Source organism: Erigeron canadensis, chromosome 9 (genome assembly GCF_010389155.1).
Source record: "Erigeron canadensis isolate Cc75 chromosome 9, C_canadensis_v1, whole genome shotgun sequence".
NCBI classification, from domain to species: Eukaryota; Viridiplantae; Streptophyta; class Magnoliopsida; order Asterales; family Asteraceae; genus Erigeron; species Erigeron canadensis.
In genome coordinates, this window is record NC_057769.1 from 31,280,621 (window position 1) to 31,308,421 (window position 27,801).

The window sequence follows — 27,801 nt, forward strand, 5'->3', positions numbered from 1 at the left end:
TTTTTAATTTAAACATAAATTATGTATCTCATTTGTTTCATATTCTTCTGATTTTTAATATATCCATTTCATTTCAGCTATACTACTAATGAGGAATTTGAGGTTAGTAGATTTGATTTTTTATTTTTACGTAGTTTAAAGTTTTAATCTGGATATTTTTTGAGTTTTTTTTTAGAATTATATATGAATGTATGTATTATTTTGATCATTTTATTGACTTTCTGATTATGTTGATATTAATGAAGGATTTGGAGGTGTAAGGAAGTATATGATTAAGGATTTTTACAGATTAGATGTCTTTTTATTTATTTATTTAATTTTATGAATTTATTTATTTATCACTTTATATTTAACTTTATTTTTTAATTTATTTTTATATATTGAATCAACATAGACAGAACATGTGAAATATTTTGGCATCTATCTTAGTGTATGTGATATGTTAGATACTTTTAATTGTTATATATATATAAGATGATAGATAATGTTTGAATTTTTATAATCTGATTTACAGCTCTAAGATCCTAAATGTTTTTTTATATATATATAAATGTTAGTTTACTTACTACTGATATTTGAAAACTTTTGTATAACTCGGGTAACATAATGTATTAGTATAGTATATTTAAATATTGTAATGTTGGTATCTTATAGTCTGATTTATGTTATTCGTGTAACGAAGTTAAGTTATACTGTATATTTGGTGCCAAAAGAGGAATCTGAAGATTTTATTTTATGGCTTTTGTTACTGGCACACAGATATCGTGCTGGTGAAATGTAGTGATCTCGGTGGTTGTCAACAATGAAAGCGTCTGAATAAATAGGTTTTTATCATTGTACTAATTTAGTCTGAAGAAATGGCGGTTGTTGGATTATGTAAGGCTTCAGTACTTGATTCATGTGTTGGTGAAAATATGTGTCCTGTAGCAAGGAGATGTGGTAGTAATAATGAAAGGTCAACTACCCGGACATCCTATATTCGGAAAATGTGGAGGGATCTTGAAAGTGAAGGCAGAGCTAGAGAAGATGGAAAGCAGCAGATGAGTGGTTTACTTACTGGTCATGATGGCCCATGCTTATCTTCTTTGGAAGGTGAAAGTATTGCAAGTGAAGATAGATCAAGAGATGCCAGTGAAATTGAAAACGAATGCCCCCAAACCCAAAACCGAAGTCAAAACCAGATGGATTTTCAAAACACAAAAGAGGATAACGAGGATTTGTGTTTGCAGCACACTCCTTCGCTTGGTGTTCCAGAAAAAGAGCGTGTGAGGAAGCTATTTCATGAATGGGGCAGCAAAAGCTTTGAGGGTCATACACTTTATAGTCCAAGAATGAGCAGTTGTTCAAGATCACAATGGCCTGCACAAAATGAATGCAAGAGGGTGAGGATAGTGCGGGAGTGGATAGAATCAAGCACTCAGCTGGTAGACACTTGCAGAACTGGTTTGGAAGAGTCAGTCGCAGAAAATGGATCTCCAATGGGACAAGTTCGGGATGGCATAGTAGACTTTGGAAATTGCGCACGAAGCTCGATCCGCAGAATATATGGAAGGCAGGCTCTTCTTGACTTATTAGCGAAATTTGTGAGAGAAAGGAAGAGAGAAGTTGATAATTTGTTGGATAATCGATATGTTTCAAATTTTGGACACCGGCATCGAATTCAGGTTAACTCTAATGAATATTAATACTGCAATCATATCATTATTTTGGTTATTGTAGTAATTACTGTTATGATACATGTTCTTGTAATTTGAATCTTTCACTGCCAATCTAAGATCTCACGTAGTAAGAAGATGAGAGCACTAACATCAAGCCAGTAGTTTGCCCAAAATTAAGCTTATATTGTTGTATAAAACTATAAACTGTATGTGACAAAGTAAGACTGGAGAACAGTGTAAGGTCATCACCTATGGGATACTCTATACCATCTTCTATATCTAAATATGGAACAGAGGACATAAAACTCACTCTAATGGGTAATCTATATTTAGAGAATTTTTTGAAGGATATTACGATGCAAACAAAGATTGAGGTGCAAGGCAACCCCATTTGTGGACATTAATTGTGATGATTATGATGCATCTTTACAGTAGAATTGTAACTATATATATTTCAGCTAGTTTATAGATAAGCATTGGACACAGTAAATGTTATTATCCTTTGTGGCGTATGCCTTATTCTTCTTGATTAATGAATACTATGTATGTTTTGTTGCACTAATGCTGTGATTGTTATAGTCATTACTTAAAGGTAGATTCTTGAGGAACCAAAGATTTGTGGAAGATAAAAAACAGACTTCTGTTCCGGCCAGTGAGTTGGGGTTATTGAGGCAAACACAAGCTGTATCTGAAATAAGGTGCATTTTCATCCCTTTCGTTTCGAAGTTTCTGTTTGTAGCCTATCTCAATTGTAAATGACATTCTTATTTTTCTTAACCCAACAAGTAGAACGCAAATTCATTAGTCATACAATCAATCTTCTATTATAACAGTTAAAATTGCTAGGAATTGGACTGTTTTGCGAGAAAATACGACTGATTATGGCCTTATGGGTTTTCAACTTGAGTGTTTTATGAACATACATCTCTTGGTGAATTATTTCCAGTCGGATATCTGATCTAATTTTAAAAAAGCTCAATTTCCCTTATTTTGTCCTTTGCAGAAATTTTATAGATCACTTAGCGCCCTATCTAATGGATTTTGTTCACTTTAATATTACTTTTCACGACATAATAGCTAATCAGAGTGATGATACATTTTGATTTAACCAAATATATGTTATATTGCTAAAAATAGACCACAAATCAAACGTTTAGATTATTGATCCACGACTGAAAATGGTATGCCACATTGCGGACCTGTCAATACTTTGTGTCGATAATACGTTGGACTCTAACTGATTCAGCTGTATTGTTTATAAAGTTTCAACTTATAATTGTTAAAAGTTAAACCACAATGACTAAGTAAGTTATTTCTGCCATATAATTATGTGACCATATAGTGGGATTTACACTTTTACATTTTTTTAATACGGTATGTTTAAATGTTTAATACACCTCTAAATAAGTATATTTTGAGCTTTACACTACTATTAATGTTATATCAGGTATTCCCATTATCCTCTTAAATAGGCATTTGTCAGGTGGCAACATCACATGGTATTAAAGTTTCTGTTTAGGTGAACCATCTGGTGTTTAAATTTCTGGCATTCTGCCAAATGTCTTTTAGACAGATATACAATTTGTTCCTGACTAATTGTTTAATGGTGTAATAAAGACGTTTGATAAGTATGCTTTACTGTACCAGAAGCTCCAAAGTTAGAAGAAAATTGCTGTTAAAAGGGGAGAATATTCATTTCCAGTCATAGCTCTTTGCTTTTCTTTACATAAGTTCGAAACTCATAGCTCTTTGCTTTTCTTTACATAAGTTTGAAACCACATATCAAACTTTCATATCGTACCTGTGATCACATAAAAACTTAAACTTCGAGGCTCAATAGAGAATTACATGGCAATTGAATCATAAGCCTGGGGGCCTGGGCAACTTTGAACTTTATAGATTGTTTATGTATAGCCTTTTAATTTCATATATCTATAGCTTTTTTTCTTGATGGAATGTTAACGACGGCAATTTTTACTAGCAGGAAAGGGTTTCTCTCCAAATTGAATAACTATCACCAGGCTGCAGAGTGTGCCCAATCCGACTCTGACACGTCATCTGACAATGAAATGAATTATGACCGCATCAAACAAGCTGACAAAACAGTTAAAAATGTCATGACATCTACCTTAACAAGCAACTCTGAATCCCACAGTTCACTAGAATATGCTTCTCTGGAAACTCTGCATCACGAAGAGAGACAAACACTACCACTCGCTGTTAATCATGCCCAGTCTAGCTCTGCTACCTCATCTGACAATAGGACAAAGTATGAACACATTAAAGAAGCTAAAGAAATTGTTGATAAGATACCAGATGAAATCTGTGAAGAATTAGAAACAAATAATTTGACAATTCGCTGGGACGCCAGCAACCCACAAATATTTACTTCTACAATAGACGAAAGGTGTGATCATGATGAATCACTGGAAAGAAATCAAAGTATAGGCAATTTTGATCTGTCACAAGGAACTTTGGGCACTGAATGCACAAGTGGCCCCCTGGAAGAAGTTTATGGATCTATTGTGGAGGAGCAGGAAACACATGAATCATCAGTTATTGAAGATGATGATGATGATATTTATGCATGGCATCATTTAAATCGTATTGAGTCTGACGAGGGTGTAGATGTCCACTTAGATGAGCATGAAGATGGATGGTATCAGGAAACACCAAGGAGTGATTTTCAAGAATCACAAGAGTGGTACGAAAATGACAATGCTCTGGAGGATTCCACGGAAATTTGGTTTGGTGGAGCTTCCTATCTAGAGGCTGCTTTAGCTGATAGGAGTAATGCATACTATACGTCTGATGATGATAATGGCAGAAGGGTTGAACTCACAGAACTTTCAAGCAGGTAAATTATCCAATCATTACAATCAAATCACTTTCTTTATCTAAATCCCCAAGACAATTTTAAAATTATTTTGTGATGTAGGAGAAGAGTCTCCAATCTTCTTGAAAGTGATTTCGGTGCAAGACTGGACCAACTGATGCAATCATATATTGAAAGACAAGATCAGGCATTTGAGTCGGAAAATGGATGGATCCAAGATCAGGATCAACAGAGTCTAGATCAGAGTGGAAGTGACATAGAGGCTGTTGATACAACTGAAGCTGTGGCTGATAGGCAAATTTCTGATTCCCATGAGCATGTTGGAAATGTAAGGTTTTTTTTTAAACTTTTCTTTTCATCAAACCATATTCATATATATATGAATGTTCATATGTAGCAGGAATGGGAGATCATTAATGGCTTAAGGCTCGATATGAATACCCTTCAGCAAAGGATGGATGGAATGCAGAAAATGCTGGAAGCGTGCATGAATATGCAACATGAGTTGCAACGATCAGTGCATCAAGAGGTTTATTCAGCTCTTCATCGGTTTTCAAATACCGGAGGTCTGTTTAGCTTCATTGCAGTTTTAGTTATTGATCAGCATTAAATCAAATTTACTGTTTCATTTATATATACCAATTAAATAGGGGCATGTGAAGATGGTATAAGGAATGACCAATCTGAAGCAAGGTCTGGAATGGAAGGAGTCTGCTTCTTATGTTGTGATGATTGTCCCAATAGGTAACACCATTGTTGATCAGTATATACAATTAACGTTCATTCATCAAACCGTTGACTTATCATTATTGTGTTCTTCCTCAGGTCTGCGCACATGTATATATGCTCAAAGTGTGCTGAGAAAATAAATTGGTCAAAGCTAAAGGAAAGTGTCAGACACCCCTAAGCTGAGGTGAAAACGTGTGCTTTTACGATGCATTTAAGAATAATTTTCTAGAGCAGACGAATTAAAAGTTGGAATAAGAAAGATGAGTGGTCCTTTTCTGATCAGGTAAATTCAATAGATACCCTTAGATATTTATTGTTTCTTGCTGATACTAAATTAATATTTGTTGTACCTTCAGAGTTAGATCATCAATATTGTTTATAATTCTTGAAGCCGATGCTTTTTTAAGGCCTTGTTTGGTGATGAAATGAAGGTCTCGTAAGGTTTCGCTTCTTTGATGAACTATTAACGACTAACGTCTTGAAGATATATGCTAGTGTATTGTCGATGACAAAGTGCAGAACAATATACAACTTTAACCACAAAAGGTACATATTAATATGAATGCCGTTGCTTTAGTTCTGTAGGCATTTGGATTGGTCTTTAATATCTTACTTGGAGATGATACAGTAAGTTATCAAACTCATATGATACTTTGGTTTTTTAACATCTAATGAATCACGTTAGTGAGTTTTTGCTGGTTTAAACCAAATGCGTTCCATGTTTAGTGAAAGCGCATGTTATTAACAATGAGTCATATGGTTTTGATGTTCTTACTTCGTAGGATTAGGTACGATTCTGTCCATTCCAAATAAAAATACATTAATTAAATAATGCATTTGTTATTGTTATTCTTTCACTCAAGTAATCCTTTTACTCAAAAGGCAAGGGCTCGATCTTCGTTAAACTATTTGATGGGGGCCTGTGAGGTTCTTTTTTTACCCCTTCTCAAAAATTGATGGTGTGCAAATTACTTCTCGAATTTGATACTTTAAAGTATTTTTATAAAAATTCTGGGTTCATGATCGTTTAATAACCTTTAAATTTGATACTTTTTCTATTCAATTTTAAAATAGCATGATCTTATTTTTAGTTTGCCATCATTGATCATTTAACATGTATTTAATTATAAGATTTATGAATTCACCAACCTATAACTTAAATACTTTGCAAAAGTTGTGTTGTCAACTATCTACAATTTTTGTACTTTGCTAAAGTTATGCTGTCAACTATCTAATCCACATATTTGTAAATTGTAAATACCTTCCAAAACTTATCTTGCCTTCTTTGAGAATTTAACATAGCTTTTTTTGTTGGTAAACTGTGTCTCCATATCTATTGGAACTCAACAAATATTTCTATTGACAAGTTAGTAAAATCAACCAACAGTTACAACTTACAAACAAGTGAAACATCTATTTTTAATCGAAATAGACACAAATACAACAATGCAAAACTTCATTTTCTCTCTCTATATATTGGACGGCTTTACAATGGAGCAGTGTGGGCAACTGTCCTCATTCCAATTTTGGTACAATCTAATTTTTTAGAGATATATTTGTAGTTTTGTTCCTAAATAATAATAATAAACAGAAAATACATTATACATACAAATGTCATCATCGTTGCCATAAGCCTCTTCTTTGAAAGTATGTTACTTATGTTAGAATCATTAATTTTGACATAAAATCTTTTATTGTTAAAGTAAAAATTTCCAGTCATTTTGATTTTTAACGAAGTTGAAGAAAGTGTTTTATTTGTTTGGGTAATTATATCATACATTGATAAATGGTATAGTTATATGTGAAAATGTTATTTTATTTTCAAGTTATTATATAATAGTAATCATAATAGTTAGGTCAAAATTTATGTAAAGGCCAAATTGTAAATCATTGATTTCGATGTATTTAATTATGTTGTTTAGTATAACGTAACTCCTCTGTTATCACATGCTCTAAAATCGCAAAGACCAATGTTCAAGTTAAAGATAAATGTTCTCATAACTGGCACCCAGACAAAATTATTTTAAGGGTTCATTTTTTCTAATTCTCCAGTGAGCGTTAACTTTTGTTTAAAAAATTTTTCCACTCAAAGATGACTCTAATAAATATAATAAAAAACTTTTAAATTTGCCCCCTCAAAAAAAATTTTTTTAGCTCCGTCCCTGATATTATTAAATCACTCCCTATTTGTGGCTGAATTCGAGTCAATTAATTGAAAAAAAATGCAATTTTATATACGAATTGGGCTTGGACTAACCATCCATATGGGGTTGACTACGTACACTATCTAATGCTCATTTAGATTTTATAGCTATACATATTAGAGACATTCTCAGTTATAGTAAGGTCTTGAGTTCGATCTTCAAGTTTTTAGATTTTTTTCTTTTGAATATTTGTAATGTTCCATGGTCATCTTCTTGCTGTTTAGGGTATGTGCAAGGCGTCATTATTATACGATGAAGTTTTCCAGATGTCGTAACGTTAGAATGTTTGGAAAAAAAATATAGTGATACAAATCAATCTTCCCTAGAAAGTGTTGTAGTACACTTATAAAGGATTGTTGATGTGGTCGAAAAACATATATATTTTGGTTATATGTACAAAAGGTGTCACTAAAGGCTAACAATACCTTAGAATTGGTCAATCGCATGGTCTATTCAGTTCTTTTTTTTTTTACTCTTTTTTTACAAAGTCACTTACCGAAATGGGTAACGCCAAAGGGATGTGGAGAAAACGACACAATATATCAAGCCGATCCTTCTGATTTGGACAAATAATACACCGAGGAGGAGGAATGCGAACAAGTCTTCGGCATTACCCCAGAGGCCAAGACCTTATTGGGCTCCAATACAATTCGGAGGATATAATCTAAGTTAAAACCCTTTTTAATTATCTGCATCTTTCTTCTATAGTTCATTGCTATAGAAAAAAACTCATGTACAACTCTATATATACCAAATACCATGCTTGAAAAGTTTAACTCTATAATGTTACAAAGGCATTAACCATGCTTGAAAAGTTTGGAAGCAAGTCAAACAACGTTGTCTTCTCCAATATTCACTTAACAGACTATGATCATTTTTAACCCGAAATTGGACGTGAAATTATCTAAGGTCATTGAGTTAATACATGATGTTAGGCTCATATATAAATTATATATATATATATATATATAAAGGTTCACAGTAAGTGGCTGATAAACGGGACTATAAAATTGACATTATTATTTCACATATAAATTATTTTTACCTCCAATTTAACGTCGTGTCTTCTCACTTCTGTAGCGGTTAAATTGGTGGGTTTTCCCTCTCCTGTGGTCCCTGACTTCGTAGATCGGTCGCTAGTAACTGTCTGCCTGAATGAATATAACGGCTAACCGTCCCGTGACACAAACATTAAAAAAAGTTATTTGGAAATTAGTTACTCCAACCTTTAGCTTTTGGGCTTTTTTTAATTGGATGAATATCCACTCCATCTATATGATTGTAGTTACGTGATTATGACATTATACTAGTGCTTAGACCTCGTGTGATACACGGACAACCCTAAATAATTTTTCTTAAACTTTATTTTAAGATTGTATCATTGAATAAATATAACTGAGTTGGACATAATAAAAATATTCTTATGAGTTGATTAATTTAAAGAAGAAGAATGCTAGATATACCTTGGGATTTATTAATGATACACGAAGGCTTAAAACGCGTACATTGCACACCGGAGAGAAATTATATAATGGATTGCCCATAGTAGGCACATATAAGAAGGATTATGTTGGTTACCTAGATGTGATAGGTATTATGAATTTTCCCCCACTTTGATATATAAATCCACGTGGATGCGTTATAACCTTAAATAATTTCTTTAACACCAGTTCAAGCATGCATGTAGCGAAGTAAATGTACTCCTATTACAACTAATGACCATTTTAAAAAAAATTAATGACTTAAAATGCATAGAAAAGTCTTATTTAGCACTAAAATAAACCAAATATACCTCATAATTTTCATCACAAATTTGATAGGCTGTTCTTTGTATAAGATTTGAAATTTGTTGATCATTCATTTTAACTCCAATAGCACCAGTGGCATCTACAATCCTAACTTGCACATTAAACCTACCAAAAAAAAAAAACAGAGATACAATTTTACCACACAACTTAATGATTATAGAGTTTTAATATGAAATATAAATATATACCTAGGATTGATGAGAACTCCTTCCTTGTTACATGAACAACAAATCCACATTTTGTTGTCCCTTAAAGCATCAATAATGTCGAATGCAGCCATGTAGAGACTAGTCAACTTAACTTCTTGAGAACAGTTCACACATTCCATTAAATACCATAACTGGTCGGTTGGAATAAAACCGATTGTTGCAACAACAACCACTTTATCAAACTGTCAAAATGAAAATGTTTATACATTAGAATGTTAAAAAGCTAGTTATAAATTCGAAAGAAAGTTATGTTAAAAAGTAATCTAATCAAAAAAAGAAAAATTCACAAACAATGAATACTTACATGTTCGCCCATCAGGATCATCTCAATACTACCTATGTTATTAACATCTCCATATAGAGGTTGCTTCCATAGCCGCATATTCTAACCGTTATCGTACATGGCTTATTATTTGGACGCAAACTTCTAATTGAAATATGGTTTAGTGAAGCCATGCTAAAATTGATCTGTTATGTGTTTACGTTTTGAAATGCCTTAAAACTGAATGGAAGTGGCCTTATATAGACATAGACATGCAAGGAAGTAACCGCCACAAGCAATACACGAACGGTTACATATTCAAATTTTCGAAAATTTGAACTTCTTGAAAGCATAACTAATCCGTTTTTGAAAATTTGAACTTCTTATAAAAGTAACTAATCTGTAGACCTTTCAAGGAGCAATATTGTAATGATTTGTAGGCTTTCTTGCATTTTTAAGCATGCCACATAAATAATAACTAACAAATTTTGAAGTAAGATTTATATAATGTAGGGATTCGTGACTCAGACTCATGATTTAACATCATAACCAATCTATCTCTTACAATCTCCATCTCCATGCATTATATTATGGTTATTGTATCTTGTCATTAATAAATACACTTATTAAAATCTAGTTAAAATATGAAACATAAAAAAACTTTAACATGTACATTCACAAATCATTTTGTGAGAATAATAATATACAAAGAAAAAGAAAATGTATAAATGTTTTTCTTTTCTCCAAAACAATGTTGTCTGTTTAGAAAAATACAGATAATGACAGATACTTTTTCTAATTTTTTTATGTTTGCAAATAGAATAATCAGAAAATTCCATTTAAAAGGAAATTCCAATACCCCCTTAATGTGAAAAACAAACATAATGAAATGACTTGGTGTACACCTATTATATGGTTATAAAGTTAGTTTTCCGATACCGCCATTGGGTGTGAGTACGTATCTGCTTAATTAGAAAAAGAATTCTTTTTTTATCTTATGCGTCTAGTTAAATATTTGTTCATATTTACTGTATTTAATATTTTTCAAAATATAATTAAAGGTATGATAAGTTCAATATTTGTTTTCTGTCTAGTTAAATATTTGTTCATATTTATTGAACTTATGATAAGTTCAATAATCAGTTAGATAACATTTTAGTTAAACGTATACCAAGAAGGCAAGAAGTGCAGAATTGGGCTACGAAGTCTAATTTGATTAGGCCCATTAGAACTGCGCTGTAGACCTGTTGTAGATAAGTTAACTAAAACTGTTACACATACAAATCTACTATATCATGTCCAAATTTTCCCTTTTTTTTTATTGGAATCCCTAACATGACATACATTTTTATAAAGATTTGTTTATAAATTATTTGTAAAATTAGCAATTTTTTTGGTTTGGTTTCCTAGCAATCGTAGTATTCTTTAATATTAGCTTAAAGTCTTATCTAATAATTTAAATAATTTTTTTTTAATATTAAATAAACTGTCTTAAAGAATAGTCCTAAAGAAACGATAATTAGTACCAATTGGAGTAATAATTAGTTAAACGTACCTTTATTGGGTACGTTTATGTAGTCAATCATAATGATAATGATTGATCAGGCCCAACCCACTAGCTTAGTCGTCGACGTATATCTTGATAACGTGATTACGATCTACAAACATTAACAATCTACAAGTCTCATTCGTTTGTTTTCTTTTTCTTTTAAACTACCATAAATCGATTTCCAAGAAACTGCGCTGAAGAGGAACAAAACACTTTTGTCTCATTTTAATGTGTTTTGCACTACGAATATTGTTTATTTCATATCACAAAAAATTAGTCAAATATGAAGATTCATATCAAACATCTAGTATAACAGATTGTTTTTCTTGTAGTATATATTTAATACTTTCAATGATTGTAAAGTAAAAATTAAAAATTAATAATAAATAACTATATTCTGCGCAATTGAGGTATAAACAATAACTTGTACATTCTTGAAGTTATGAAACATAATAATAAAAACTTATATCTTATTATAAGATAAGATAAATGTTGGGAGCAACCTTCTTAACGGATAAATCACTACTCATATAGTAATTATCATGTTATTTTCATATGACAAAAAAAATTATTTAACAAACTAGTTTGGCAAGATATATAGAATTTATTAATCTGGTCGTTATAAAGCCCGATTAAGACGCCATGCTTTACAAATATCCAAGATTTTGATTTTGATGTTTGACCATAGAAGGGTTTTCTTGAATATTATTCGTCTCAATTATTATAATTTTAAAATTAAATTATGCTAATTTAGATCACGTCCAAGCATTCTATTATTTATCTCAAAATTTGGTTTTAATTTTGCTTCTACGTAGACAAATCATAAACAAAGTATAATTACAATAATATAAGATTTTTTTTAAACCATAATATAATATGCTATATCAATCATTAAATCCAAAGCAAGCATACAAATTTGAGTACATAACGTAAACATCAATATTTATCATGAAAAGTATTATTTCATATTTATCAAAATAATACCCATATATATATACACACCACACAATCCCTATGCATAAATAACTTTTATATATATTTCAATAGAAGAAGTCATATAAACCCCAACACAATGGGGTTTGCATCACAATGGCTTCTCATCTTTGTTGTCACCTTCTTCACCATAACCACGGTGAGTTCATCACATAAGATCCCACGGCTTAGTCCGGTTGATCCGAGGCTACGATACCAGACAAACGCTGTCACGACAACCGTTTCTAATGATCATTTGAAGACCTTTTTCTACAATCAAACACTCGACCACTTTAACTACAAGCCGGAAAGCTATGCCACTTTTCGACAAAGATATATCATTAACTCTAAATGGTGGGGTGGTGCTAAAAAGAAGGCACCGATTTTTGTTTATCTTGGTGCCGAAGGACCCATAGATGGAGACATTGGTGCTCTTGGACTTCTCCCTGATATTGCCCCTCGTTTTAAGGCTCTTGTGGTGTATTTAGAGGTATGGTTTCGTTAATTACACTTCATGTTAATTAATTATAATCTCTTTTGGTCGATTTCGTGTCATCTATATATAAGCTACACCACATATATATGTGCATATTTACAATTTTACATAGCCTACCGGTTGATGGGTAATTAATCTAGCTCGCTATAGCTAGGAGATCAAGCCTCTTTAATTAGTCGATTTAGATAATATGTGCATGTTAAGCTTTTCAATGTTTGTACTAAACGTTACATCTTGTATTTATATTTTTTTTTAAAGAAGAATGGATATTAATTATACCACATACTTTCAAGATTTTTGGTCAATTAATCATATCTAAAAGATGTCATGGTTTTGATCTTTGTATTAAGATTTATATAGAGATATATATATATGTTACACCTTGGGTCTTTAATTTGGTCTATAAGTCTATTTAGAGGTGTGTGTAACGACTTTTTAAATTAATACTTGTTACGAGTACATTATATATATAATCATGCAACGACTACTATATGTAATTAATTTGATTAATTTATGTCACTAGCATCGGTTTTATGGAGAATCAAACCCGTTCGGGTCAAATGGAGATCCAAGTTCAATCAAGGCAATGGAGGAATCGGTGCGAAACAAGACTATTCGTGGGTATTTTAATTCAGCTCAAGCATTAGCAGATTACGCAGAGTTATTATCGCATATTAGAAAGGAATTATGTGCTCATGATTCTCCTGTCATTGTTGTGGGAGGATCTTACGGTGGAAGTAAGTCATTCGATCAATTCTTTTAACCTTCAAAAATTTTGTGTATTTTTTTGTATACTGTTATATATTTTCTCCTTAATTGATTTTATGATTTGTGTTACCTTATATATATATATATATATATATTCGTAAAATCAAAACAATATATAAATACAGTGCTTGCATCTTGGTTCCGTCTCAAGTATCCACATATCGCGCTTGGAGCTCTTGCTTCCTCTGCTCCTATTCTCTACTTTGATACCATCACTCCTCAAGATGGATATTATTCCATCGTTACCAAAGATTTCAAGGTATACATAATATACATACTATTTGTAACCGATCAATCAATGCTCTCGTACGAGCTAGCTAGCTAAGAACGATATATTATTTATGTATACTTAATAATTAGGAAGCAAGTGAAAAGTGTTACCACACCATAAGGAAATCATGGGACGAGATCGATAGAGTTGCTTCTATACCAAATGGTCTTGCTATTCTTTCCCAAAAATTCAAAACATGCTCGTAAGTAATTACTTCACATATACTTAATTTTGATTTGCTTAAAAACTTTCTTATGGTAATTAGTATTTATTACTCGTATAATTTTTTCTTTTGTATAATTAATAATTTGTCGATCAATTAAGGCCAATAAGAACTTCTTTCGAGCTCAAGGACTACTTAGAAATGATATATGCGGGTGCGGCTCAATACAATGCTCCACCAACGTATCCAACGACCCAAATTTGTCAAGCTATCGACGGTGCAAACAACGCCACTAATATTCTTGATCGCGTATTTGCTGGGGTTGTTGCTTATCAAGGAGACGGACCTTGTTATAATTTAACATCAAGAGTTAGCCAAACATCCATCGGATGGAGATGGCAAGTAAGTACTAATTTTCTATATCAAAAATTGTTCCTAACTACCTTTTTTATTATTATTTTTAATTGGATTAATTTTGTTCCTAATTAAAATGTTTAATTAACTATGCATATGTATAGGCTTGTAGTGAGATGGTGATGCCAATTGGAATAACTAGTAACATCAGCATGTTCCAAAGTGAGCCTTATGAAGAAAAATTAGTTATTGACGACTGTGTTAATAGATATGGCGTTAGGCCGCGGCCTCATTGGGCTACAACTTATTACGGTGGATATGTAAGTATTATTGTTTCTCTTGTTTCGTCGATTAGTTCTAATGTTTGCTGTTAAAAAAAAAAAAGTTCAAATCTCATATATATATATATATATATATGGCAAACATTAGAACTAATCGAAGAAAAAATGTTTCTCTTGTTTCCTCGATTAATGTTTCTTTTTTGTTTTCCATGTTTTATTCGTGTGATCACATATATGTACTTATAGGACATAAGGCTCGCGCTTAACAAATTTGGTAGCAATATCATCTTCTCCAATGGTTTAAGAGATCCATATAGCAGTGGAGGGTATGTAATTCTGCTAATTGAACTTATGTATTTGAAATAAATATATATATAATATAATATAATAGTATAAATGTATAATACTAAGTTACTAGTTAACCAACTATGTATATATATAATGCTATATATAAAAATGTTCTATGATATGCCACAAGGCATGGCATGCCAAAAAAGGCAAATATTATGCAGGCTCTCGAGTGTGTATATATATATCATTGTAATTGTAAATGTAATCGTATCTTCTCTTCTACGTTTCAGAGTACTCGAAGATATATCGGACACGATCCTCGCTGTTAAAGCCACAAATGGTACGTGTTAAACGATAATTGAACATTTCTATATCTATCGGTTTGTTATACACTATCAACACGATTTGAGAAAAAAAAAAACAAAAGATACTTAAACTAGATATAAATGCTAGCTTGTGCTTAACGCTAATTAACCAAATATCGAATCTAGTTCTATAATAATCACGTTTTAATTATATATATATATATATATATATATGGTTTCGGATGCAGGTTCACATTGTTTGGATTTGTTAAACTCGAGAGAAAGTGATCCCGAGTGGTTGGTTGAGCAGCGAAATGAGGAAGTGAAGATTATCAAACGATGGCTCAGTAAATATTACAAAAGTCTCCCTTTACTAAAGCAATGATGATAGATCATAATTCATAACATGTTCTCTTTTTCTTTTTTTACATTTTAGTAGCTATCAAAACAAATAATTCGACATTTTGTTTAACTTAAAGTTTAGATTAAGAAAGTTCCATTTTTTTCATATATATATATATGAATCATGAATTAGCTTTATATATGAAGCACTTTTTGTTTATATCTATGACGAGGGAAGTAAATATATAATGAAAAACAAAAATATTAACTAGTCTTGTTTGAACTAATTTATTTTCATAACATGTCAAAGGTGGAACTTCCTTAAAAGAAAAGGAGATAATAAAATTTATCAATATTTTTAATTAATTTATCACTAGGTATAATCTTTGCCCAACTATATATCACCTCCCTTTAATAAAAAATAAATAAAAATATTGTCATACAGCGGTGCACTCGTAAAGAAAAAACTCTTTCAGATAGTTTTAGACTTTAGTTTTTGTTGGTGCATGTTATGTGTCCTACAAATAATAGTAGTAATAATGTTATGGGTCACTTGAGTTTTGGTGCCGTAACAAGTTTTTAACAAGCATCCTAAAGAATAAACTTGTGTACAACACTAGATTAATAGTAGTATTTCAAATGTGTGTTCGAAAATAAAACACATTTATCTATTCTATATGTAGTGGACTATGGTAGATGATCTGTTTGATAATGGGTTGTGCTTGTGGTTAAAGCAATTGTGAACAATTGAGGCCTTTTAGTGGTGGTCTCATTTTTCCAATAGCATGCTTCTTTCCCAAAATACATATGCAATAATCATGCACATGTATTTATAGTTAAGTTTAAGAATTGTGACAGCATACATTGCACTTTTTGGTTACACTTTTATGATATTTTAATACTAAACTAATCCAATAGATTGTACTTATAAGCATGAGGAGATCACACATGCAAGCATTTAATTTCTACTAGAGCGGTGCCCGTGCGTTTCAACGGTGACGGTCTATAACGCTTTAGACACCGTAATGGTTTATAGCGTTCAGTTTACTTTCATGAGATACGTCAATGCATGATCTAACCATATATATCATTCTAAAAATAAGTCGCGTATTAAGTGCAAATTATAATGAAGTGCAAACACTAACCATGAAAAATAACCACTTACAATTGTAGGGGAGAAGACCAAGACAATTAAAAAAATAAATAGTCAAAGATTAAAATTTAATATGAATATACAAAGGACATAATTGGATCGTAATTTCGTGATTATAAAAAGGTAATTATTGTTTAAAACATTTTGTAATATAATTTATGACAATTAAGATGTTTTTTCTTATCCGTATCAATACCTTCAGCAATAGTTTTAGAGTTAATGGGGATTTTATAACAATAGGAGTTTTAGGTAATTGTGGGGGTTTTCTTTATTAAGGGTAATTTCGAGATTTCAGAGATAAGGTGTGTGAAAGTAGTTTAAATGCAAAGGGTATATTAGGTAATTTAAAGGTAGAGAGTTAAATAGAGGAGGGAGTAATTTGTTTATATAAGTAGTATAGATATAGATATTTATAACAATCAACCTGCAAAGACCGAATTGTTTCGAGTCACAAATAAAAATAATATGAATTTAAATGAAACTAAATTGCTTGTTCTTTTAACGATTTGCATACCCTAACTATCTTTTCGTTTAAAGGCACGTTTCAAATTGAACTTCATCTCACCATATACTCATAATTGTCATACATTGTCTTAACTGGATGTGATAGTAGAGAATGACACGCATCTTCAAGGATAATTCCCACAAACACGTCATCCCTAAAGGTAGAATTCATAACCCAAGTGCATCCGCCAGCCATGCTGATTTCATTTGCATTTTCCCAACCATTCTTATGTGATATTTCTAAATTTAAAACAAGGTTATTAATATGTATATATTATTAGGTGAATACCATGTTTACTATATCCACTAATCCACCCCAAAGAATAATATAGTGCGACTGGTATAACATGTTTGTGATCAGTATCTACCCTTGAGAATGTCAAGTGTGATTGTGTCGGATTGACTTTTCTTAATGGGATTGCCATTCATAAGGTGTGTCTATATGTTACTATTCTTAATGGAGGTGACCTTTCTTTTTCCAATGATCAAAGAAACGCAACAAAAATTTACCTAATATGACATTAATGCGTTCAATGTTTTCTCAGGAAAAAAAAGAGTTTTTTCCCAAATCAGTATAGTTTTAAAATATTTACCATTTTAGGTTGGAACTTAAGTTAACAATTTTTTCATTAAGTTTAAAACTAATTTAACATTACTTTACCCGCTATAGTGTTGTTATTCAACTTTTATAAAAATAACAATAGCAGTAATTGGTTTTCTTACAACTTATACGCATGTAATGATTGTCAATTTTTTTTATGTGTTTTGGAAAAAAAAAAAAAACAATTGAAACTTTTGGTCAGAATGAACTGAATAATTTTTTTTTTTAATTTGTAAATTTAACGGTTGAACTGAATAATTTTGTAATGATATTCAAAAACGTTATCAAAATTACATATTTACAAATATATAAATACGAGTAACACTTACACTTTTGGTTAAAAAGGAAATGAATAATCTGGACTTTTGGTTAAAATGAAATGAATAATCTGGTAATCGGATTCAAGAATACTACCATAACCTTCCGACTTTCAAATACCGCTACAAAGTTTTAATTTTTTGGAAACCATTTATTATTAAAATTGGCTAAATGGGTTGGCATGGGTAACCCTCAAGATCTTATGCAAAGTTTATCTTTTATGATTCAGTGTTTAAAATATAACTACAAAGTCATCTTATTTCGGTAACAAATCAAATTCTAAAAAAGTTTTTTAAGGAGTTTACTTATTAGCTATAAAAAATATAATAAAATATAATGTAAGATGATTGACGAAGGTTATAAAAAGATATTATAAAAATAATAGTTTGTGAAAAAGATTATTTAGAAAGTTTACTCATTAGTTATTTTTAGTATTTTTAAATTTCAAAGTTTTAATCAATTTCATATAATAAAATATAATGTAAGATGATTGGTGGAGGTTATAAAAAAATAATTGTTTGTAAAAATTTAATGTATAATAATGTAATACCATAATACTATATAATGTTAAATTAAATTTTTAACTAAAATGATAAATGTAAAATAGTTTCATACCTCAGTATGTAGTCTTTAGAGGTAAAGCCCATAAATCGTGTCGGGTGATTTTAGTTTCAAGCATTTCTGGGATCATTTCTTATGGGCCTATTCCGGCCCATAAAGTTATAACTTAAACGGAACACAAAAATTGAAAGTTTGAAACAGATATTTACAAAATAATAAATGTTCTTTTTTTCCCATCAAATTAAGTTCTATTTTTTTTATTTATCTTTCTCTCTCTTTTTATATGTAAACACTAACTATGCTAATGAAAAACAACCTCATACGACAACACCTAAATCCCGTTGGTGACTAGGTATGGGATACCACATCCAATGAGGCAAATGAAATGAAAAGTTTAGCGAAAATATAGTCGAAAGCACAAGTGATGGATCGTCAAACGTTGGTTTTGGGAGATATGTTTTTTTATTTATTTGGGTTACCCAGAAATGACAAAAAAAATTGGGCTTATATGTAACTTCTTGATGTTAGACTAAAACTAACACAGTACGCGCACGATGCATTTGGCGATGGTGGTGACGACGATGGATGATATGGACAACTGATGTAAGATAACTGATCTAAAGAAAGTTATTGATATATTTTAAAAGGTAAAAGAATGATGATTTAAATTAATTTTATAAGGTAAAATAATCATTTCACATCTTCATTAAGCATACTTTGATGAATTCGCAACTAATTTTTATTTTTAACTTTTACCTAAAATGTCGTGTCGAAAGAAACTAACACCTCTTTAATTTACATCTTTGCAAGTGAAAGACTAAAAGGCGCACCTATTTGATGCTTAGATCTATGTTACTAGAAACTTCATTTATCTTATGAACTAGAATATTATTTACCTAATTGATGAATATCTTATACCTTAGCCATATCCAAAAAACAGAAAAGATGTATGTGGAGATTATACGTAACACTAACATCAGTTTTGCAATGCATTACCATTTTCACTTGTATGGCATGTCATTTCCTCTCGTGATTTTCTTAGGCGTCGTCTTTACGACATGATACATGATCTAACCTGGAACCAATGTCGAGATGAAAATCAGCTTTTCGAGACCAAAAATCCTATCGAGTGACTTTAACGCTTGTGAGTTGTGACTCATTATTTTGAGATCCCGGCTGATGCTATATGAGCCTATCCGGGTTCTAGTAACCCAAGAAATGAGGTTTAGTTTATTGTTTTGAAATTATAAATAAGATATCAAGCCAGTCAGTTTTATTAAAAGTTAAGCCTAATCGGCCATTTCCATTCTCACTCGGAACCAAACTCATGAAAAAACTTAAGAAGTTTGGGCCTCATGCTGGGCCTAAAAAATTTTGGTGTATTGTTTTGACTTTTAACACTATTATCTACAACAAATTTAGATCAACTTGTCAATATCTTTGTCTTTATGGACAGAAATTAAGAGTTTTATTCTTATGGCTTATAAAGCCGAAGATTTTTTTCATCTCTGGTTAAGACCGGAAACAGTCTCTTTATCTTAAGTAAGGGTAAAACTATCTACTTATCATCCCCTTTGCATCATTATGGTATTGGAACCTAAAACATAGGAAAGACGTCATTTAGCATTACTTACTAATTATTATTGAACTATAAAACATAAATGTTTGTATTATTTTGTAATTTAAAAATGATGGTGTCTTAATTTTCAAAAAATTTAACTTTATATTTGAACATGTTTGGTTCAAATTTGAATTTTTTAAATATCTATTATTTATGTATTTAGTCTGCTTATATTTAGTTCTTTCACCAAAAAAATAATAAACACAATTTATATATATGTATTTTAGACTATTCAAAGTCGAAAGTCGTCTGATCACCTCAGGTGAAATGTCTTAACTAGAATTTACAACTACTTTAAATATTAAAAAAATCATACCGTTGCATATTGCGGGAGTACTAATTTTAGTACAGTAGTTATTTCATCTGTCCCAATATGTTTTCCTGTTAATATACTTAGCAGTTAGCACAACCTTTTTCATTGTATATGTGTATTAATATTGGTTTTAATCTTGTGCGTAATGCACCATTTATCGTCCTAATTGCTTGTTTATTTGGTCGAAACGTACAATATATATACTTATACACTCCACTTAGTTATTTCATCTGTGCGATCCACTTAATTATTCCATCTGTCCACTTTGAATGTCACTTCTTTATGTAAATGATATAATTACACTATAAAAATGTTAAAACTATAACGGATGTGTTAATAATGTAAGTACAATACTCGACCTTTTTGCTCCATAATGCCTTGAAACAATCATACAATACACTCTACTTAATTATTTCATCTGCGATCCATAAAGCATGGACTTATCTTTACAGTTACAAAACTCTCGCGTGGCTTACATAAATATGTTTCATAAAATATAGAAAATGATATATGTAACGAACACAAATGCCTATAGATGAAATCTATAAGTTAAATATCTAACAGAAAGTCAAACTATTAATAAGGACCTTGCAAACATTGAGGTTATAATCTGTGTAGTTGTGTACATGATTTAATCTCATTATGTCAGTTTGACACTTTTCTTATTTATATAATAAGTAAAATGGTGTCGTTTTTTTTTTAACGAGTTAATAGTTGTTAGTTAGTATCCGAAACGCCACAATAATATTCAATTGGGTAGTATGCGAAACTTGAAGCACACATGCCTCGAATGAAAACCAAAACGGATACACGGAATATATATTTTTTTTCATGTAATGTGAGGATGACAACTTTGACTTAGATGTTGGTGTCTAAAGATTATATCGATCATAACCTTCAAAGATGTTTATTGTTTACAAAAGTAATTTTTGAATCTATGGCCAGTTATATAAAAAGACAAGGATATTAGAATGTGATCAACTACGACCGAATATTTAGTTGTATAATTACCTACGAAATTGTTTAATCAATGTAAAAAACTATATATTTTGTTCAAAGAGTTTTTTTATTTTGGTCAATCTATGTATCTATGCAAAGACATACATATATTTTTAGTTGCTTGCACTATTGTGCCTTTATCCCTATAAAAAGATATGACTCATGATCACTAGACTACCTTGATGGTGGCGTTAGTTTCATACAACCCGATAGTAAAACTATTTCTTCACATTTTTGATATATCTAAGGATTAAACTAGTATGACGACCTTATTCGGTTTAAATAAACATAAAAATCTTATTTTAATGGATTTTATATTGGAAGACCGTTTCAAGCGAATTATAAATAATAAGAAAAATGTTCCAAAACTAACACTAATAAATCTCGTATATCAACTTATGCGCCTTTTGTACGATAAGTTTTAGATGTTAATGATTTGAACTTCGAACTTTAGCAGTGAGATTCGAACTTTAGCAGTGAGATTCAAGGTGGCAATATGCTGGAAGTTGAAAACCGCACACTCCCGCAAAACATGAGTGATGATACGTACACTCAAACGACGTTGAAGAGGTAAATATTCAAAACCATAGAGAATCAAGATTCGGGTCTCCAAGATAACATCTCTTTCATCAGTTCCTTTAAAGAGAGCCTTTTGATCAAGTAGTCAAAAGATAGTTCATCTAACTAAAAAATGTTTGCCACAATAATTCTCAGTAAGAGGATAGAAACCACCTAAAACAATAAAATCATTTTTATTCTTGTTTTATCAAAAAAAAGTAAAAGTTGGAATTTGTTGCCTTTTCAAGGGTAACCTCAAGCAAAAGAAAAGCAACGCGAGTGAATAAGTGAGCATTGTTTATGCCTTTCATTTTTAATAAAGCCAACCTAAACCCATCACTACTTTGCCTTTTAATACTCTTGGTCTGGGATTTATTTAATTTTTTACAACAATTACTATTCAAAATCAGAATGACCATTAGATATACACACATAAAAATAAATTATTGTAGCATGTAAATCGAGTAGTTAGCAATTTAGCATCAACAACGTTTTCCTTTTGTTTCATTTATTAAATGTACTACTTCCTGATATAATGTACTCGTAATAGTTTTATGTATATGTTTTATGTTGTCCTTTTAATAACCCCCAAAGTTAAATAACTAGCTTTTATAGTAGTTAATGATAGAATGATACTGAAATTTTCGTATATGAGCTCATCAAACAATTTAATACTAATAGTAGTGTACTTTGAGCTTAACTAATGAACTTATAAAATACCAATCACCTTTAGATAACTGGTCAGGTGAGGTATGGCATTTTGTTTTTGATAAGAGGTCTCGTTCTAACTTGGCACTAATGTTCAACTGTTTAAAAAGAAAAAAAAATGAACTTATGATTTCTTGTTACAAAACAATTACTTCAGTGTAGATCTAGTTTAGAGTTAGAGTTTACATTAGTATTTATTTCTTCCATTTTAAATGTTTATCTTGAGAAAACACATAAGTTAAAACAAAAAAAAAAACATTATTATTATTACATCAAATAGTAATAGTGTGTGATCAAAGTTGTATGTTCTAATGTGAATTGGATCAGTCTTGTTATTTTAGTGTCGATGCAATGTCTAACAACTTGATTTCTTAACTATATAATATCTATATCTATAATAAAACAATAGTTATCATAGCTTTTTAAAATCATCCACCTAAACTCAAAATAAAACAATAGTTATCATAGCTTTTTAAAATCATCCATCTAAACTCAAAATTACTTTTAGACTTCACCACGTAGAATTTTTCCTACGTGTCATCTCTATATTATTTACATAATATTTATCTATCTTATAATATATATCCAATAAAAAAATTTGATAGATCAAAAAAGATTTGGCAATAAAATTTTAAGCGCAACTAATTTTAATTATATATTAATCAATAAAATAAAAATAAAAAACTATCTAGCTTCATATCAAATCACGTATTAATAAAAAAAAAATACATAAAGAAGAATCTTAATCTTAATCTTATTTTAATCTTATCCTAATCCTAATATATACTATAAGACAGTTGAACTAATGACTTATTAACCAATCAAATCGCTCAATTTTATCAAATTAATTTTCGCTTGTGTCATCATTTAGATTAACTATAAATCATAAAGTTCAATAATTGTTATCCAAATATATTATTATATTAGTATTTATATTTATTTGTAGAAAAAGTCTCATTAATTTATACTTTTTTTCTTTCCATCAATAATGTACACTTTTTAGCCCTAAATACTTAATTTATATTTATTTTTAGCCATCAACACTTGAGGATATTTTTTTTTTAAAATTACAAAAAGTATTTATCTTTAAGTTTGTAAAGTTATAATTGTCACTCAAATCAAGAGTTCTAATTGTTATCAAAAAATATGAAAACAATCTTAATTGTTATCTAATTATCATAAGACATTGATTGAAAATAAACATATTAATGTTATGGGCCACATCATGATGAAACACATATACTTAAATGTCAAGTATAAAATCACAAGTATGTTTATATTTTACGAGTAATTCTTAATTTATTTGATAATAATAACACATTATGAGTACATCTGGTTTCAAAAAATTATAAAATAGAGAAATTATTGTAGCACGTGTCTTGTGGAATGACTACGACAAACAATTACATCAATATATCTCAGCTAATAATGACAGTGACGAACCTATGGTTATTGTACTACAACTTGCAAAGTATAACGCTTAGAACCATATTTTTTCAAAATTATAAGCTTTTATCAATTAAACATATTAAGATTTAATATTGATAATATCATAAACCTCATGTCCAGTGTCGGACACGAGTCTAAAATCTATATATATATATATATATATATATTTCTCAAAACAAATAAAAAATAATAATGATGAAATCCATGTATTACGTACTCTTTACCATAGTACTGATCAGTAAGTGTAGTTAAACACACAAACTTTTTTTATTTCTTTTTTTTTTTCTTAACGGTAATGATGAAATATTATATAAATGATCAAACTAGCAAGGTGCCAGAGGACCTTAAATACAAACACCAATATCTAGACCGGAAACCAATTACACAATCTAGATAACTCCCGAGACTATGACTGCTAAGCTTGCAAAAAGGATGAAAAAAACTTATGCTAATTACATGCGGCTCGAACATAAGAAAAAACCCCACCCGTGGAGGTCGAGCCACCGATTTTCACTCCATGATGTTTTTGATGCAAACTCATATTAGCCTCGGTGACCCCAATACACGAGACAACCACCATGCTAGTATACAGTAGCACACAGGCCATAACAACGCCTCGAAGATACCATATACATGACACAAAATATAAAGTAGCCTATGCCAAGCAGGAGCTAAAATCAAAAGAGCACCAAGAATTCCAATCTAAGTTTTTATATTTTGATCTCGCAGTCATCCATAAGAAGCTCGTATGTTTTATTTCCTCCATAATCTAATGATAAAAACTAATGATAAGTAGTAAAAGCTAGCTAGAATCTGAGACATGATGGAAAGTTAAATAAAACACATTGGGAGGTACTATTTGTAATACAATGCATAAAGTTAAATAAAACACATTGGGACATTGGCCCATACCGATGGGGACAACCCACCTCACTAAGCAAATATTTGCAACGAGTGACACAGCCATACTATAAAGTCATTCATCATATATGGTTGTGTTTTAGCAGATGATATAAGATCACATTTCTCGTGACTCAATGAAACACCCAAAAAGCTTGAAAGTGTTGTTCTACCAAATACCTTTGAAAAAAACTTGAACCAGTGTGTTGGTATAAAACCAACTAACTTTAAAACAAATTGAAAAAAAACGAACATGATAAACTTTGGATTGAGATCCTTTAAAGTTATTATTAACTTACTAATAAAGTTGAGAATCTTAACCATTGAATTAAAATATATTTAAAAGATGATTTTTGAATTTTGACCATTGTCCGTTGATTTTAATCAATGGTTAAAATGTTTTCAACTTTATTAGTAAAGTTGAAAACAATTTAAAGGATCCATAACACCTCACGTCACAACAATATGGTCCATTTTGATAACCTTGAGGGATCGACTTAATTAAATTCATGACAGAAATTATTTTTTAAAGATTTTAACTTTTTAAGCTTATAAAGTAGCCAATCATTTATTTACATGAAACATGTTGAGACACTCAACATTCATAGTCTTAACCAAAATCATATAGTTTAGTTGCTTTTATAGATGACCCCTAGCCCATTTGGTTAGGGTGAAGTACTTAAGTTAGACATCATGTCTTTGGTGACTCGGGTTTAAACCTGAATACTGACGGATAATATCCGGGGTAGTGTAGGAGGAGATCAAGCCGTTTAGAAAAGGGAATAAAAGAAGAAGTTGCTTTTATGACAAAATGATGAGTTTGAATTATGCTTATCTATAGTGTTATGATTGAGGTTCCGAAGTAGTTGGGTTTTTTTTTTGGTAAACATAACTTCGATCTTCATCACAGATGATGAGTTTAAATTATGCACCTGTTGTTTATATAGCATGATGATTGATGTTCTGCTTTTTATAATTTCAAAGTTTTCGATCAATAAACATAATATTGATTCTATAAAACTTGGTATGATGATACTCAATTGTCGATATAACATGTAAAGTTTTCTTTATAAACTATACAAAGACATGTTATATCTACACATAAGATATTTTTTATTCATAATCAAACAAATTGTATATGAAAGACTAAACAAAGAGATGTTATATCTACACATATGATATTTTTATTCATAATCAAACAAATTGTATATGAAAGACTATAAATCCAATTCTCAATTAATAATAAAAAAAATGATATACATCCATTTGTAATACGTGGGAAACTGTTAGGGAAAAGATTTTACCATAGCATAACTGTCATTTTAGGCTAAACCCTTAGATGAAAATCTAACAAAATTTAAAAGTGATATTTAAATCTTGATTCTTGATTTTTATTTAAGGGTCAAAATTTTTCCAACTTGACTCAAGTTAGGAAAATAACTTCGAATGAATCCATGCAAACTGTTCTAAGTCCAAATGTATTACTTCGTATGTATATTTGTGTTTAAACAACACTTAAGAGTAGTACTATATCTTTGCTATTTAAGAAAACAAACAATTGCTTTTGACACATGCCAATGCAAGTGTATGTAAGTGCCGACAAAAATATATGCATCAATATTAACAATTATATACATCTTTCATGTGCAAATCACACTCGTACTACCAAATGCCATTGCGAAAATATAAACGCCAATAATGGAATAACAAATCTAGTTATCAATATGAAGTGATGATAACACTTGAACAATGAGTAACCTATGGTTATATATCTTAAGGAATTAGAATTGAATTCCCTACATTTTATCAAACTTGTATAAGTGGACCCAGATGATAGATCGAATGATTAGAACAACACTATTCTGTAGGGATCGACGTAAGACTGGTGGTAGCGTCCTATACCCTGGCTCCGGTGCCGACAATATTGTTCTCGGATATCACCCAAATATGATATCGATCCAAGTCTCATCCCGGTACCAACACATAGGACTATACGGTACCAATATTTTTTCGATACCAATTCTGAAAACAAGCAAAAATGAATACTCGGCCCAGTCGCGTTTAATAATCATCAAAAATTGCTCTTCCGCCCATCCCTTTTATTTATAAACGGAGATGTATATATTATATAGAATACTTATAACTTGAAAATTTTGGACCCCGCAACCCCTTGTTGAAACAGTTCATTATTTTAGTATATATGCTGTGAATTTTTGACTGCTTAATTTTGTCATTAATATGTTTGTTTAAAAGTATGCAAGAAACCAAAACGTAACCCGTAGTAGAAACCTGAACGGGATGTGATATGACAAAAATATCAATATATTAATTCAGAATTTAAACGGATGCGATATAGCAAAATGCAAGTAATGGTACGGGGTGTATCACAATAAGGTTGAATGACAAATAAAAAGTGTGAAAAAAACAAAAGAAGTAACCCGTAATAAAAAAATCTGAAAAGAAAAAACAAAACTAAAAAAATATATATAAAAAAAAGACGTGACAAATCCGAACAGGATGCAATGTAGCAAAATCCAAACTATAAGAAACGTATGATGTGTTACTTTATAACTGATGACACATGTCAAGTTTTAAGAAGCATGATTACTATTGATAAC

General features: G+C 30.6%; 2 protein-coding genes across 3 annotated transcripts; both read left to right on the forward strand.

Moving 5' to 3' along the window:
* The first annotated feature begins 776 nt into the window (after positions 1 to 776).
* On the forward strand, positions 777 to 5,912 carry LOC122582472. Of its 2 annotated transcripts, XR_006321187.1 has the most exons (8): positions 777 to 1,664; positions 2,238 to 2,356; positions 3,643 to 4,515; positions 4,597 to 4,822; positions 4,895 to 5,060; positions 5,145 to 5,238; positions 5,320 to 5,506; positions 5,580 to 5,912. XR_006321187.1 is itself a non-coding variant. In XM_043754867.1 (7 exons), exons 1-7 carry the CDS (start codon positions 858 to 860, stop codon positions 5,399 to 5,401), a joined length of 2,370 nt encoding a protein of 789 aa, XP_043610802.1. In that variant the 5' UTR covers positions 777 to 857; the 3' UTR covers positions 5,402 to 5,568. The 2 variants fall into 2 exon arrangements, 1 of the variants encoding a protein (XP_043610802.1); XM_043754867.1 differs by lacking the exon at positions 5,580 to 5,912 and having other exon boundaries at positions 4,892 to 5,060; positions 5,320 to 5,568.
* A 6,383-nt stretch (positions 5,913 to 12,295) lies between these two features.
* LOC122582170 (lysosomal Pro-X carboxypeptidase) lies at positions 12,296 to 15,696 on the forward strand. The gene is made up of 9 exons (XM_043754527.1): positions 12,296 to 12,717; positions 13,247 to 13,460; positions 13,617 to 13,750; positions 13,852 to 13,964; positions 14,087 to 14,327; positions 14,444 to 14,599; positions 14,807 to 14,886; positions 15,142 to 15,191; positions 15,405 to 15,696. The coding sequence occupies exons 1-9, from the start codon at positions 12,328 to 12,330 to the stop codon at positions 15,539 to 15,541; spliced, it is 1,515 nt and encodes a 504-aa protein (XP_043610462.1). The 5' UTR covers positions 12,296 to 12,327; the 3' UTR covers positions 15,542 to 15,696.
* Positions 15,697 to 27,801: the final 12,105 nt, after the last annotated feature.